The 13,801-nt window shown below is 39.6% G+C and overlaps 2 protein-coding genes and 1 long non-coding RNA gene across 5 annotated transcripts; all 3 read right to left on the bottom strand.

The window, feature by feature from the left end:
- Positions 1-336: 336 nt before the first annotated feature.
- Positions 337-6,195, bottom strand: LOC108133840 (uncharacterized). Its single transcript, XM_070277464.1, has 3 exons — positions 6,082-6,195; positions 5,810-5,945; positions 337-791 (listed from the first exon to the last, which is right to left on the bottom strand). Exons 1-3 carry the CDS (start codon positions 6,193-6,195, stop codon positions 337-339), a joined length of 705 nt encoding a protein of 234 aa, XP_070133565.1.
- A 632-nt stretch (positions 6,196-6,827) lies between these two features.
- LOC122322225 (uncharacterized) lies at positions 6,828-7,532 on the bottom strand. The gene is made up of 3 exons (XR_006246470.2): positions 7,183-7,532; positions 7,024-7,123; positions 6,828-6,963 (listed from the first exon to the last, which is right to left on the bottom strand). It is a non-coding gene; the product is annotated as an uncharacterized lncRNA (long non-coding RNA).
- A 1,095-nt stretch (positions 7,533-8,627) lies between these two features.
- Positions 8,628-9,750, bottom strand: Fis1 (fission 1 protein). Of its 3 annotated transcripts, none has more exons than XM_017253920.3 (6): positions 9,614-9,750; positions 9,482-9,561; positions 9,376-9,424; positions 9,143-9,310; positions 8,978-9,090; positions 8,628-8,843 (listed from the first exon to the last, which is right to left on the bottom strand). In XM_017253920.3, the coding sequence occupies exons 1-6, from the start codon at positions 9,686-9,688 to the stop codon at positions 8,819-8,821; spliced, it is 510 nt and encodes a 169-aa protein (XP_017109409.1). In that variant the 5' UTR covers positions 9,689-9,750; the 3' UTR covers positions 8,628-8,818. The 3 variants fall into 3 exon arrangements, with proteins under 3 accessions (XP_017109409.1, XP_017109410.1, XP_017109412.1); XM_017253921.3 differs by having other exon boundaries at positions 9,494-9,561; positions 9,614-9,749; XM_017253923.3 differs by lacking the exon at positions 9,482-9,561 and having other exon boundaries at positions 9,614-9,678.
- Between the last annotated feature and the right edge of the window lie 4,051 nt (positions 9,751-13,801).

Raw genomic sequence — 13,801 nt, 5'->3', positions numbered from 1 at the left:
TGCAAAAAAAATTTATAAAATCATTGTTTTTCTCATGGGCAGTTATACATTGCGTATTCGCAAGTTGCTTTGTTTGCGTTAACGTCAGATAAAAAAACAAAATATTTGGTTTATCATAAATGTCGGTTTACCCGATTTTCGGATCGGGAGCGGGCCGGGAGCTTATGTCACATATTTTTAGTTTACTGACTTTTGCGAAGTCCAAATATAATTAAACTGTATGTCTTTCAATTATTTTGATTCACCACTTGGTGGTTTATTTTTTTTTTTTTTGTTTAAAGTCTAAATTCATGTTTAGTCGATTGGAGAGGATTCAGAAGTATCAGCTCAGCTTAGTTAGTTTAGGTGACGCTGCTGGGGCTCCGCTGCCGGAAGACCGTTTAGGGTTGAAGCTGAATTGGGGCCGGGCTTCTCGTCGCTGGTGATGGTTGATAGCTCGATTTCCCACAGCTCACCCAGAAGTCGTCGCATGGAACTGTGCATAAAGGCATTCTCGGGCAGCTCATAGCCACCACTGCTAATTGAGGGTGGTGGCCCTATTACCGTGGGAGAAGCACTAGGCGAAACCTTCTTTGGTCGGCTGGAGTTGTTGATTTGCTTCTGCTCGTTGGCCTCTAGAGCCTGGTCAATGGGAGCGGATCTGGTATGGAGCGGAAACATAAACTTGACGTCCAGAAAGCTGCACAGCTCTCCAATATTGTCCAGCGTGCGGCCAAGCTCCTCGTTGGTATTGGCCTGCTTGGCCACGTGGTGGCGTACTGTTCCCACGTACGTTTGCAGTTTGCTCCGTGCTATTTTTATCACCGTTTGGACTCCAGACGAAGGAGTTCAGGGCTATTTTCGAGGTACCCGGCCATGGCTACCCGATGAGAGTCTTGTAGTTTGGCTAGCGCCGAGGAGTCTGCCGCATTACGCTCCTGCATATAGGTAATCTGACGATCGATCTGACTACCGGTGGTTGCCACTTTTTTTTTTTTTTTTATTATAGCTTTGCTTTTATTTATTGAATCTACTCTTAATTTTGAGACTAACAATAAGTTGACGAATCTTAACATTAAAATTTAACTAACAGTATACTAAGACTGCATTCTGGTTGCGCGTCCCTCAGGTCGGTCGCTGGGTGGGTAAGTCATTGCGACGAAGGCGTGATTGGTTGCTCAACCTTGTTAGACCTCTCGCCAGGTGGTTAGGGTGCACCGATAGCTTGGTTAAGTACTTTACCTTCTGTTCTGCGATCGCTTCTTTGACTGGTCGAATGTTTAAGTCGCGGTGTATGTTTTCGTTGCGAACGTACCACGGTGCCCCGGTGATTGTTCTCAAGATCTTCGACTGAACTCTTTGAATTATGTCAATGTTGCTATTGCTGGCGTTCCCCCATAACTGGGAGCCGTACATCCATATAGGTTTTAGTACCGAGTTGTACAGCAGGACTTTATGTTCAAGGCTAAGAGGTGACCGAGCGTTGATAAGCCAATGAAGACCGCTGGCTTTTAGCTTTAGGTGTGTTCTTTTGGCTTCAATGTGCCGGCGCCATGTGAGTCTTCTGTCGAGATGTACTCCTAGGTATGTTACTTCGTTTGCTTGTGGGAGTAGAGTGTTGTTTAGTGTTATCGGCGGGCAGTTTTGCCTGTTCAGAGTGAACGTAACATGCTTGCATTTTAGTTCGTTCACTTTAATTCGCCAGTCTGACAGCCATTTTTCGACATCGACCATATGATGAGCTAGCTGCGCAGTTGCTTGAATCGGGCATTTTGAGCGGCTAAGAATAGCTGTGTCATCGGCAAACGTGGATGTTGTTAGACGTGTGCTTGTCGGGATATCTGCTGTGTAGAGGACATATAATATTGGCCCTAGCACGCTGCCTTGAGGAACTCCAGCTCCAACAGTGTACTCATCGGATATAGCGGTATTGCACCTCACGACAAATTTTCTGTCGTGAAGGTAAGACTCCAAAATCTTGTGGGTGCTGTAGGGGAGCATTGTCTTGATCTTGTACATTAGACCTTCCAGCCAGACTCTATCGAATGCTTGAGAGACATCTAAAAATATGGCAGTACAGTACTCTCGTTTTTCGAACGCGTTCCGAATTTCGGATGTTATCCGGTTGACCTGCTCAATTGTTCCATGCTTTTCACGAAACCCAAATTGGTGTGACGGGATTCCTTCCTGGATTCTCAGGTATGTGTTTATCCGAGTCATTAGGCATTTTTCAAAGAGTTTAGATAGGCAAGAGAGTAGGCTTATAGGTCTATACGACGTGGGGATAGTGTGGTCTTTTCCCGGCTTTGCTATCATTATTATAATTGACTTTTTCCATCTCACTGGAAAGTGGCCAAGTTTTGCGATGGCATTAAATAGCTGGGTGAGAGTGCAAACGGCACAGTATGGGAGCTCAATGATCATTTTGGGAGTTATGAGGTCGCAGCCCGGGGATTTTTTCGGATTCAGTTTGATGATGTTAACGATTTCGTTTGGGCGAAACTCAATCGGCTCATGTTGAGGCTGGGGCTCATCTGATAGAGTCGGCAGAGTAAACGCATTGGTGGCAGGATTTGGTTGGAAGACATTTTTAAGGTGTTTGGCAAACGTACTGGCTCTGTCTGCGTCGCTGCGCGCCCACCCGCCTGTGGAATTTCTAATAGGCATCACGGTTTCTTTCGGTGAGCTCAGAGTTGGGTGAGCTCTCCATAGTGAGTGTTTCGTACTGTTAGTTGACAATTGCTCTATGTAGCGGTGGTGGACATACGTTTCTTCTTGCTGTAGAGCTTGATCAAGTTGACGTGAGGCATGTTTGAAGCGTTGCTTAGCAGATGGCGATCTGTGACATTGCCATTCTCGACGTAAGCGTCGCTTTTCGAGGACGAGCTGTTCGATTTGTAGATTTGTCTTCTTTTGATTGCGTTGTGTGTTTATAATTTGAGGTGTTGAAACTCGAGCTGCAGAGACGAGTACAGACTCCAGCGATTTAACAAAACTGTCTACGTTGGCTTCGTCGCTGAGGTGAGGACTCAGCTCAATGTGTGAGCTGATGTACTTCCTGTACTTAACCCAATTGGTTTTATGCGAGGTCAGATTTGATGGTTGATCCCATGTTCCTGGGTGTTGGAGTAGAGTAAAAAGGACAGGCGAGTGATCAGATGAAAGATCCGAAAGGCATTCGGCGCATATCAGATTTTTAGGAATGTTTTTGGTAATCGCAAAGTCAATTAAGTCGGGAAGTTTCTTTGGGTCTGCCGGCCAGTATGTTGGTGTGCCAGAAGAAGCATAGTCTAGCTTGTTCTTAGCTTTGATAATTGCATTATAGAGCTGCTTTCCTTTTGGGGTCACAAGACGAGATCCCCAGTGTGTGTGCTTGGCATTGTAGTCTCCTGCTGCTATGAAGTGGTCTCCGAGTGAGTTGAAAAACTGCATAAACTCATCTTCGGCTATGGTGAAGCGTGGGGGGCAGTATACGGCAGCTAGAGTTAATTGCTTGCCAGTATTTAGGTGTATATTTATTGATGTGGCCTGTAGGTAGTTTTTTGCAAATTTCGTATGATAATGGTGCTTGATACGGCTTCTGATTAAAATTCCAGTCCCGCCGTGTGCTTTACCGTCTGGATGATTTGTTCCATAGAATGAATATCCTCGTAGTTGGAAATTGTATCTGTTCGTAAGATGTGTTTCTGAAAGCAGCATTACGTCGATTTGATTGTCTAGTAGGAATTGCGCTAACTCGAGTTTATGCTGCGAAACGCCGTTAGCGTTCCATGTAGATATTCGTAGGGAAGTCATTATTTGGATTGTTGTGAAACCAGCATTTGTATTAATAGATTTTGGTTTCGCATTAGATCTTGCATGGTTGTACGCATAAACGACATGAACTCCGTAAGGCTTTGTTGTAGACTGCATATCATTGCTTCAAAGTTACTTTTTGACTGCTCCGGAAGTTGATACTGCTGAGCCGTGTTCGGTTCTTGGTGTGCTGATTGCGGCAGTGAGCTTTTTGAGGCTGGGGTAGCCAGTCCTGATTTTAAAGCGCTTGCGTATGTGACATTTTTGTCAGAGTTTGTAAGTCCTAGTGAGGATCTGGCTGCGGTCGAGAAGAAGACTTCAGGGTTTGTCCTGGAGGCTATGAACTGATTATTTTGGGTGCGGGCAGTAAGTCCCCTCTGGTGGATGCGACTTTTCAGCTCCTTATAAACTGGGCAACCTCTATAGTTAGCAGTGTGATTTCCACCGCAGTTGCCGCACTTTTTCGAGTTTTGGTCATCTTTGCTCGCTGGGCAGTGTGCGGAGTCATGAAGCTCACCGCAAACTACACAAACTGGGCGCAGTTTACAGTAAGACCTTGTATGGCCATATTCTTGGCAGTTCGCACATTGTACCGGGCCATTGCGTTTGTGCGGCTCCTCAACTGTAATTCTGCGGTGCAGCAGGAACTGAAGATTGTATATAGGGTGCACTTCGTATTTCTTGAGGGGCTTAGTTTGTGGTTCGAGTTCAACCTTAAAGAGTGGCTGCGGCTTTCTATCCCTGTTAGAGATATTGAACACTGTCTTAACGCTAAATCCCTTCTCTTGTAGCGCCTTTGTTATCTCTGCAGGCGGTACTTCGGGCTCTATGCCCTTAAGTACGACTTGCAAGCCCTTGCTGCTTTTTAGCTGATACGTATAAAAGTTCTTTTTTTTTGTCGGTGAGGTATTTTGATAATACTCTGTAATTATCTTCAGACTTCGTTTGAACTTTTGTTTCCTGGATATTGCCCTTTACGAGTGGTATTATGTGAAAGTTGTCCTTGCCAATGAGCTCTATAATTTTGTTGACAAGAACGTTGGAACTTTTTTCTCGTATGTATATTGGCGGGGGCTTAGGCTTCCTTTTTTCGACTTCTGTAGATTCGGCGTCATCCTCATAGTCTGCCAAGATTTTAAAACGGTTTGAGTTCGTGGGCGTTTCTATTGCGGCTATGTTAGCATTGCCACGGGTTATTTTGCGTTGGGAGTTTAGGGGGCTCAGCTTCCTTTTGATTTGGATGTAACGATCCATACCAGTCTGCACAGCCGGCTTAATATTTTCTTTGTTTTTGTTCTCTTTTTCGGGCAGCACAGCGGCTGAAGTATCAATGTTTGCGTTGCTAGCTGATGACGTCGTTAAACGCGCTGTCGTTACAGTAGCGGTTGTTGTTGTTGTTACGGTTGACGTTGTCAAAGAGGTTGCGGTGCTAGTTACTGCGCTCTTTGGCTGCAGAGACATCGATGGTAGCGAGGGGGAGCAAGAACGCGCTCTCACGCTCTCTACGTTTAAGAATTCGGCCAAGTTTGGGGTAATTGACCGTGTTTGGGATGAGCTTGCATTACTTTCGGTTGCTTTGAAAGTGAAGTATGCGTTGTTTCTTTGTACTGAGAGCCGTCTCTCGTCTTGCTCACGTTGACGTTGTGTGCTAACGTCGTTTAGACTCATTGCAATCGAAATTGATATTGTTCGAGTTTTAAATGTTATGTTTTATATTAATTAATTAATTAATCAATATAAACATTAGCGATTTCATCGCTGAAAGCGTCTTTTCGCGTTGTTGTTGATTTACGAAACCAGTCACTGCACTTTTTGATATTGATGAATGTTTTTTTCCCGGAGCACAATAAATACACGTCTGCATGCGACGACGATTCGCTCAGTGGTGGTTGCCACTAAAGAGGTTTCCGAAACGGTACGGAGTCGGGCAGCTGGCACAATTGCTTCTTTACCCGCCGAGTTGTTTGTGAAGGACACACAAGTGAAAGCGTTGGCAGGATAATCAAAGTTTTTGGGGTTCCAAATGCACGTCCACATTTCCCGGATAGCATAAGATATGTCAGAGATGTGGTGTAGTCGCTAAGGAGCAGCTTTTCGCGGATGTGCACCAACATAGCCACCAGAATGTAGTTGGGCAGATCGAAGCGGTCGCTATCGGCAAATATTGCGTCCTAAAGCAAGAGCAGGTCCAGCAGCATGAACTCCCGACCAAAAAGAAGGAATATGAAGCGGAATTTCCATCTTCTGGAGATAATGGTGCAAATGCTGGTCCTGCTTGGCAAGTATAAAGTTCAACTGGCTGATAACCTCCGCTTCTGTTTGCTGCTCGTTTTCCCCGGGGGACTCAATGCGTTGGTCTATGTGGCCGCCGGGCGTCGAGACAAGATTTGAGACGCGATAGTACGACACTACAGATGCCATCAACCGAGAGAATAGAGAGTAAGTATCCGCCTCGAGGTAAGCTGGATCCAGGACGTCTAGCAGCGTGGGATTTATGTCCGTCTTGGCAAGCTCACTGGTGGTCGCTGTACACTACAAAGATGATGAAGATTTGCCAAAAACAGTTCTTAAACAAATGAAAAACTACGCTTCCCCATCTATATTTTCTATGGAGAAAACTTTTTCAAACCCAATTTCTAAGAAAATTTATCCCAGTGGAAACATTTTAATTTTTAAGTTTGGGCTGTCAAATGAGAGAGCTTCTAAAAAAATTTGAAAGTGCTTACACTGTCAGTGTCCCGGCAGCGCTGCGGCAGAATTTCTTACCCTATGCTATGAAAAATGAGAGTTTGCCCCCCACTGGTTTACTAAAACTAACTGAATTAGCAGAATTCGCAATATTGTTGCTATTTGCTATTTCGACTGCGAGCGATATCAAAAAGTATGCAATTGCTTTTGCTTCTGCTTTTGAAAAAGTCAGAAGTCGTATGCTTGCCTGCCGCAAAAATCAAACGAAAATCAGAACAAAATCAGAAAATTTGCTGTTTCTTTCGAACGTATACATAAGTTGGAAACATTCAATACTCATTTTTGTTTTATTCATTACAAAGTACCTCTTGTTCAAAAAGTGTCCAGAAAGCTGGGATTTAATTTGACGAGCAATATGTTCTCAAAAACATCTTGTCTTAATCGATTGCGATAGTCGGTAAGCACCAGTCTTAAAGAAGAGAAAGCTCGTTCAATCGGCACCTGTTAGAAAAATAATAAATAAATGATAAAATTTTAATTTATTAAGCCATTTTCATTTACCCCTGTTGGCGGTACGGCATAACAAACATTACTAATTGCGTATAATTCCTGGTCGGTATACTGTTTGCCTTTCCAATAAGACAAAACGTCTATGTCAATCCTTTGATAAAAAAGTTTCAGGTTTTTAATTTTTGAATAGACATTGATTCTACTACTCACTTCTGATTTAACGCCTTGAGATAAGTACGCTTCTAAGAACTAGTCTTCCTTATCAAAAAAAAAGTTCTTCATTTCATTAGAGCTGGAATTCGGAGTTGAGCACATATTGCCAGTAGGGTGAAGAAGTTTAAGTTTATAATTTTAAATGATTTATTGCGTCAATTTTTTTTTGCGGCGATAATATATGTTGAAAACGTAGATCCAAAAACAAGCAAGAAATTATAAATTTGTTGTTAAACAATATTTTTGTTCGTAGAATAGAATTTAAAATTGCATTTCCAATAGTTTTCGTTAAACTTTGATTTGAATCCTTTACAAATTTTTCTGAAGAAATTTTAAGTTTGGGCCATTGGGCGTAAAAGTTAGTCCTATGTAATTGTTCCTCTTGAAATTTTTTTTTTTTTTTGTCAGTCCAAGGGGCCGTCTATAAATTGCGTGACGCGCTAGGGGGATCCGGGTTAACGTCACGGTTTGTAGTCACGGGGGTCTAAACTCGTGTCATGGTTTGTCACGCAGGGGGGGGAGGGGGTCAAAAAAGTCTGAAATTCGCGTCACGCAATATATGGACGGCCCCCAAGGGACTGAAAACATTGTAATAAGCCTCAATAAAATCCCAAATCGAGCAATCTAGATCAAAATTCTCTTCATCCCATTTTTTTTAATAGAATCAATTTTACTTTAAATATCTTTGGCTTCCAACAAGTTGTTTAACATTATGAACGTAGATCCTCATCTGGTTGGACATTCTAATTGTGGCATTTTTAATTTTTTTAATTCAAATATTTCACGATATCCATTGGAGGTTTTTCTTATGTATTTTGTCATATTTCTGCAATTAGCGCAAAAGCAAAATTTGCTTGCTGTGCAAGCAAAATCATATGAACTGAAATTTGCCGCAGTTTTTTAAACGCTGGTTTCACACATTTATATTGTGTGTGTGTGGTTATATTGTGGTGTGCCGGATAGGGCCGTCCCGTCCACTGATCTAATGTACATACATACATGTATTCTTAATATGCGGGTTATGTTTTTTAAATTTAACACCCATTGGCACTGTCTGTTGGGAATTGTATTATCAAAAACGCTTACTTATTCTTCTGTCATATTATTCTGTCATATCCATATTTTTTTTATAATACCCTTCATTTCGACCTCACCCTTTACATTGTTGTAGACTTGTGTTTTTTGCTTTCGGACCATAAAGGTTGGGGCTATTTTCTCGGCAATCTAGGGACTTTGTGCCCAATTCTTTGTTAAAAATAATATTTATATTTTAGGGCGGCCAAATAATCCCACGACTTCCCAGGGCGTCGTGGTAACTTAAAACAAAAAAATATATATATATTCAGGTCAAAACTTCCCCTTAGAATGGCTATACCATTTATTTATTAACAAATTTTTCCAATATTTATTTTTTATTATCTAAAGCATAAAACCTTTTTACGATATTTTAAATAATTTTTTTTTTATATAGACATATAATGATTTAGACTAAAAACAAATGTTAACAATTTCGTGTGCTTACTAAATTCTAATATGGGAATAGAAGAATTTAAATAAACGAAGAGCCAGAGATAGTCTCACCATGTTCGCATCTTTGTATGGAACAAAATCCCGTAAAAACCGCGGTGTGGAATTATGGTTTATCCCGCTTTTGCTTACTAAAAAAATATTTAAAATAAAACGTATTATTTATTACAACTGTAACTAATACATTTAATTTATATAACTGATTCAATATAGATTTTGTCACAATAAATTTAAGAAAATAAATGTACATATGTATGTATATTACTTTCGAGCCATAGCAAATCCTAATCCCAAAATTCCACCAAGAACAAGTGCAGCACCTCCCGCAACAGCCATGCCCTTCGCTATTTCTTTATCACTTTGCTTTTTAATGTACTCCTAAAAATAAAATGTTTTTTAATGTCCATTCATTATTTAAGGAGAAATTCACCTCAAGCAACCGAACTTGCTCGTTTGACTCGATTTCCAAAAATGCTCTGCAGTAATTTAAGCTTAAATCATAATTTTTAATACGAGCATTTCCAAAAGCAAGATAATAAATATAGTCACGCCTTCCCTCTGTATGTGTGCGGGCCAACTCCTCCAAAAACATTATTCCCTGGATTAGTCCAAGCAGAGTTGAAATTTTGTTTAAGACTAATTTATTTCTAGTATCTTATTTACCTTCCTTATATCGTTAGTATATCGACTTCGAACAAGACAAAATGCATACCTGAGCATATATAAGAATAAAAAAGTATTATATATTATTATACCTAAACCAATCGACTTATTTGGGTACTCGAATTTAGTCTCCGTGGTAACTTCACCGTCTAACTCCAGCTCGTGATGATATTTTCTTTCAAATCTCTTTAACGATACGCATTACAATTTATTTAAAATTTTTTTTACATATTTTTACCTCTAAATCTTCTTGTGGCACTACCTCATTCAAAAGTTCGTCCATTGTTTTCTCCTTTTCTAAATGTACATACATTAGGGCTGGCAAAATATCGGGGTGCTACCGATATTATCGATGGTGTGAACCATTTTTCAAAACATCGATTTTTTTTCACTATCGATGTCTTTTTTTTTGCAAGAGGGAATTATACCACTAATTCATTTATAAATTAGTGGAATGGTTAAGCCTAGTACTCTGACGACGAAAATTCGCTGTCACACGTGTGAAGGCTGTCAACAGCTGATTTTGGGGTGTTAAAAGAATTCATTTGATTTCTTTTGATAGCCAAAACACGGAGAGAAAATTGAGAGAAAAAAATTGTCGGACCGAACAATTTCGCAGACCGGTCGCGGATCGCGAGGATAAAGTCAAGCTAATTGGTGCGGTCAAGGCGAAGCCCATAATATGGGATTTGACCCACAAGGGGCATTTTAATTCCATAAAATGGCATTGAAATGATTTGTGATTGATTTTGATTTTGATTTTGACCCAGTTTTCTTTTTCTTAATCAGCTCCTTAGCGGCGAAATACATAAAGAAAACACCAAGCTAAAAGCTAAGGAGCTCCCAAGCATTATTCAGACTTATGGCATTAAAATGCCCTTTGTGGGTCAAATCTCATATTATGGGCATCGCCCTGACCGCACTCATTAACTTCACTTTATCCTTGCGGGCCGAAAATTTTTCGGTCCGACAATTATATTTCTCTTTCAATTTTTCCTCCATGTTTGGGGTGTAAAAATAAATCAATTGAATTATTGTCACACCCCGAGATCAGCTGTTTACTATTTTGATCTGGCAACGCCATTCAATTTGATAGCCATAATTTTCAAAAATTTCTTCTTCTTCCTTTTTTCACACCTTTTTTTTATATGGAGTTCGGCCGCTGTAACACGTGGGACAGCGGATTTTCGTCGTCAGAGTACTTGGCTTTAGAGTACCGGCAAAATCTAGAAGGCCAAAATTTCTTCTTCTTCCTTTTTTCACACCGTTTTTTTTATGTAGAGTTCGTCCGCTGTAACACGTGTTACAGCGGATTTTCGTCGTCAGAGTACTAGGCTTTACTTTTTGTAAAAGTCTAACCAGACTAAAATACCAAATTTTACACGGCTGAAATCTGTACTAGAATCAAATCAGGAAATGATATACATATGGCGTATAAACAGAGGTTATTTCTAAATCACGCTTTCAAGAATTCGTGGTTGCCATCGCATAAAAATAGTAACACACACATATGTTAATGTGTATGAAAATACGTGTGTATATTCGATAAATAATTTTTTTTTTGAAATTTGTCTTTATATTTTTAATGTTCTAGGCTTCTATTTTTAATGTTCTAGGCTTTAACTTTGAGAATTGGTTGTCAGGGGAAGGGGTAACTTACTTCCATGACTTACACAAGCTCCTATTTAAATATAATAAATACGGAAATCAGAAAATACTGAAATCAATTGCTTACATTAAAATACATATCTATGGTTTTTGTAAATATCATAATCAAATAAATCATTTTTTCAAATAAACGATTTATACAAAACTGAACATACAAAAATATTTTTTCTCGGCACGCTCAACAAAAACAAAGTAACACACGTGTACGTGTATCAATATTTATATTCCTTTGCAGAGGGTGCTATGATTTTGAGTCAAAAGTGTACATCGCAGTGAAGGAGACATCTCCGACCCTATAAAGTATATACACTGCCGATCGCCGATCGCCGACGAAAAGCGAATCAGCAGCAGCAGACGCCATGTAAAAAATTTTGATTTTGCTTTGCTGCTGCTTTCGCGAAGCAACGCAAGTCGAAGCAGCAGCAACTGCTCAACTTCTGCAAGTCGCCAGCAGCAGCAGTCGCCGTTTGAAAATTTTTGATTTTTCTTTGCTGCTGCTTTCGATTCTGCAAGTCGCTACGTGACACAGTCGACTGCAGTCGAGATTTACTTTGCTGTTTTTTGCTGCACCTGTATTCTGATAAATTAAACAATTTGGCAATTTGATTCTTTTTTTAATTCATTTTTTTCATAAAATATTATTATTTATTAGATATATCATTATTCAAAATAAAGTTTCAAAATCTTCGTCATCTTGAAAAAGAGATAAGTTGTCAATCGCTGAGTCCAGAAAGCTTGGATTCAATTTAAACAGAATTATATTCTCTAGTACTTCCTGACTTAGTCGATTTCGGTAATCAGTAAGTACAAGTCTTAACGTCGAAAATGCTCGTTCAATCGTCACCTGTTAGAAAACATTTGTATTTATGAATCTGTGAACATTAATTTATTAAAATATTTACCTGAGTTGGTGGAACAGCAAAGCAAACATTACTTAGTGCATATAGCTCCTGGTCAGTGCACTGCTTTCCTTTCCAAAATTTGAGAACGTCTGCATCGATTCTTTGGAAAGGAAGTTGAAGATTCTCAATCTTTGAGTAGACGTCGAATGTACTACTGACTTCCGTTTGGATCCCTTGCTCTAAGTAAGCGTTTAATAATTCATCTTCTTCATCAAAAAAATGATTCACAGATTGTTGTGAGCCCGAATTTGGGGTTGAGCATAACTGTCCAGTAGAATTTATGTCATTTATCCTGTCCCATATTGATTTTAAATGATTCACTACATCATTTTTTTGTTGTGGTGTTAGTGTATGTTGGAAACGAGGATCCAAAAACAAACACGAAATAAGGCGACTTGCAGAAGGCGAGCAGTTGCTGCTGCTTCGACTTGCGTTGCTTAGCGAAAGCAGCAGCAAAGCAAAATCAAAATTTTTTACACGGCGTCTGCTGCTGCTGATTTGCTTTTCGTCGGCGATCGTTTTCTGCTTTTGCTTCGACTGCGACTTCTGATTTTTTCAGAAGCAGAAGCAGAAGAAACTGTTCATTCTCAGAAGGCGCTCGCAGTCGAAGCAGTGAAAAGCAAAAATATTGCGACTTCTGCTACTTCGACTGCAGTTTTTTAAACACTGTCTTTAATTTATTTAAACAGAAAGGATACAAATTTTACAAAAGAAACTGACATTTTTGAATTTTTGTCATGTTTTTTAAACTTTGACGCCATTTTTTCGGTATAACTTCCAACTTCCATTCTAATATTGATATGTATATTGACTCATTAATCCTGAATAAAACAAGACCAATTTCATTACGAAATGATGCAAATTGTTAAAGTTATAACGCTTTTCCCAAAACAAGTTTACTAGCGCTCCGGAGTAAAAGTGTGTAAAAGAAGAGAATGGGCGGAATGGAATGGCACACTATTGCTCCGGAAAGCTATGAAGATTGGACTGACTTGTTTTTTCAAAAAATTGAAAATCGGCCTAAAATTACGCGTTCAGGAATTTTTAAGAGCAAACACTTTCGAAAAACCGTTTTTTCTTTAGATTTCTTTGTCTTGCGTAAAAAGGTGGAGTGTTTTTTAGTGAGAAAATATTAAAAATAAACAAATAAATTGTTTAAGAGCAATATTTAAAGTTAAAATGGGAAAAGCTGGTTTATGAACTTATTAGAACGTCAAAAAGTTGAACAAAAAGTTTTTCACTCGCAAGGACCATCCAATCGAAACATTGCCAAAAAGATAAATCGCAGCTCCAGGACTGTTGATTGATATTTGAAAGATCCAGAGGAATATGGAAAAAAACTTCAAAGGAAAAAAAGATCACTATCTGAACACGCAGTAGGCAAAATTGTTAGAACTCCATCCAATTCGACGAAGTGCAAAGCAAAGATTAAGGAATTAGCCGGAGTAAAAGCATGCCTTTCAACTGTTCAGCGTATAATAAAAAATTCAGGATACCTACAGCGTCTAAAAATAAAAAAAAAACCTTCTCTGAATGCAGCACGCAAAGAAAAACGCCTTCAATTCGCGAAACAATACATGATGTAGAATGTTCAAACAGACACTCGGCCTAATGATTGGCGTTCTGTTGTTTTTACTGATAAAAAAAGTTTAAATTTAGATGGCCCCGATAGCTTTCAATTTTATTATCACGATTTGCGAAAAGATGAGATATATTTAAGTCGCCACCACAGCCGAGAAGGTGGAGTAATGGTGTGGGGTGCCATCACGTTTTATGGAACAATTGACTTGGTTTGTATCGATCAAAAGATTGTTGGGATCAAAAGAGATCAAAAATTGTTGGAGTCCGTATTCAAA

This window comes from Drosophila bipectinata, chromosome 2L, assembly GCF_030179905.1.
Source record: "Drosophila bipectinata strain 14024-0381.07 chromosome 2L, DbipHiC1v2, whole genome shotgun sequence".
NCBI classification, from domain to species: domain Eukaryota; kingdom Metazoa; phylum Arthropoda; class Insecta; order Diptera; family Drosophilidae; genus Drosophila; species Drosophila bipectinata.
This window is presented reverse-complemented; position numbering and strand designations above follow the sequence as displayed.

What these genes read in the sequence shown, in the direction of transcription:
- LOC108133840 (XM_070277464.1), bottom strand. Translation starts at nt 6,195, where the DNA reads ATGGCATCTGTAGTGTCGTACTATCGCGTCTCAAATCTTGTCTCGACG. An exon ending in AGCAGCAAACAGAAGCGGAG is followed by an intron (nt 5,946 to 6,081) that starts GTTATCAGCCAG and finishes CTCTTGCTTTAG; the next exon opens with GACGCAATATTTGCCGATAG. An exon ending in TCTTATGCTATCCGGGAAAT is followed by an intron (nt 792 to 5,809) that starts GTGGACGTGCAT and finishes TGATAAAAATAG; the next exon opens with CACGGAGCAAACTGCAAACG.
- Fis1 (XM_017253920.3), bottom strand. Translation starts at nt 9,688, where the DNA reads ATGTATGTACATTTAGAAAAGGAGAAAACAATGGACGAACTTTTGAAT. An exon ending in TGCCACAAGAAGATTTAGAG is followed by an intron (nt 9,562 to 9,613) that starts GTAAAAATATGT and finishes GTATCGTTAAAG; the next exon opens with AGATTTGAAAGAAAATATCA. An exon ending in ATACTAACGATATAAGGAAG is followed by an intron (nt 9,311 to 9,375) that starts GTAAATAAGATA and finishes GGACTAATCCAG; the next exon opens with GGAATAATGTTTTTGGAGGA.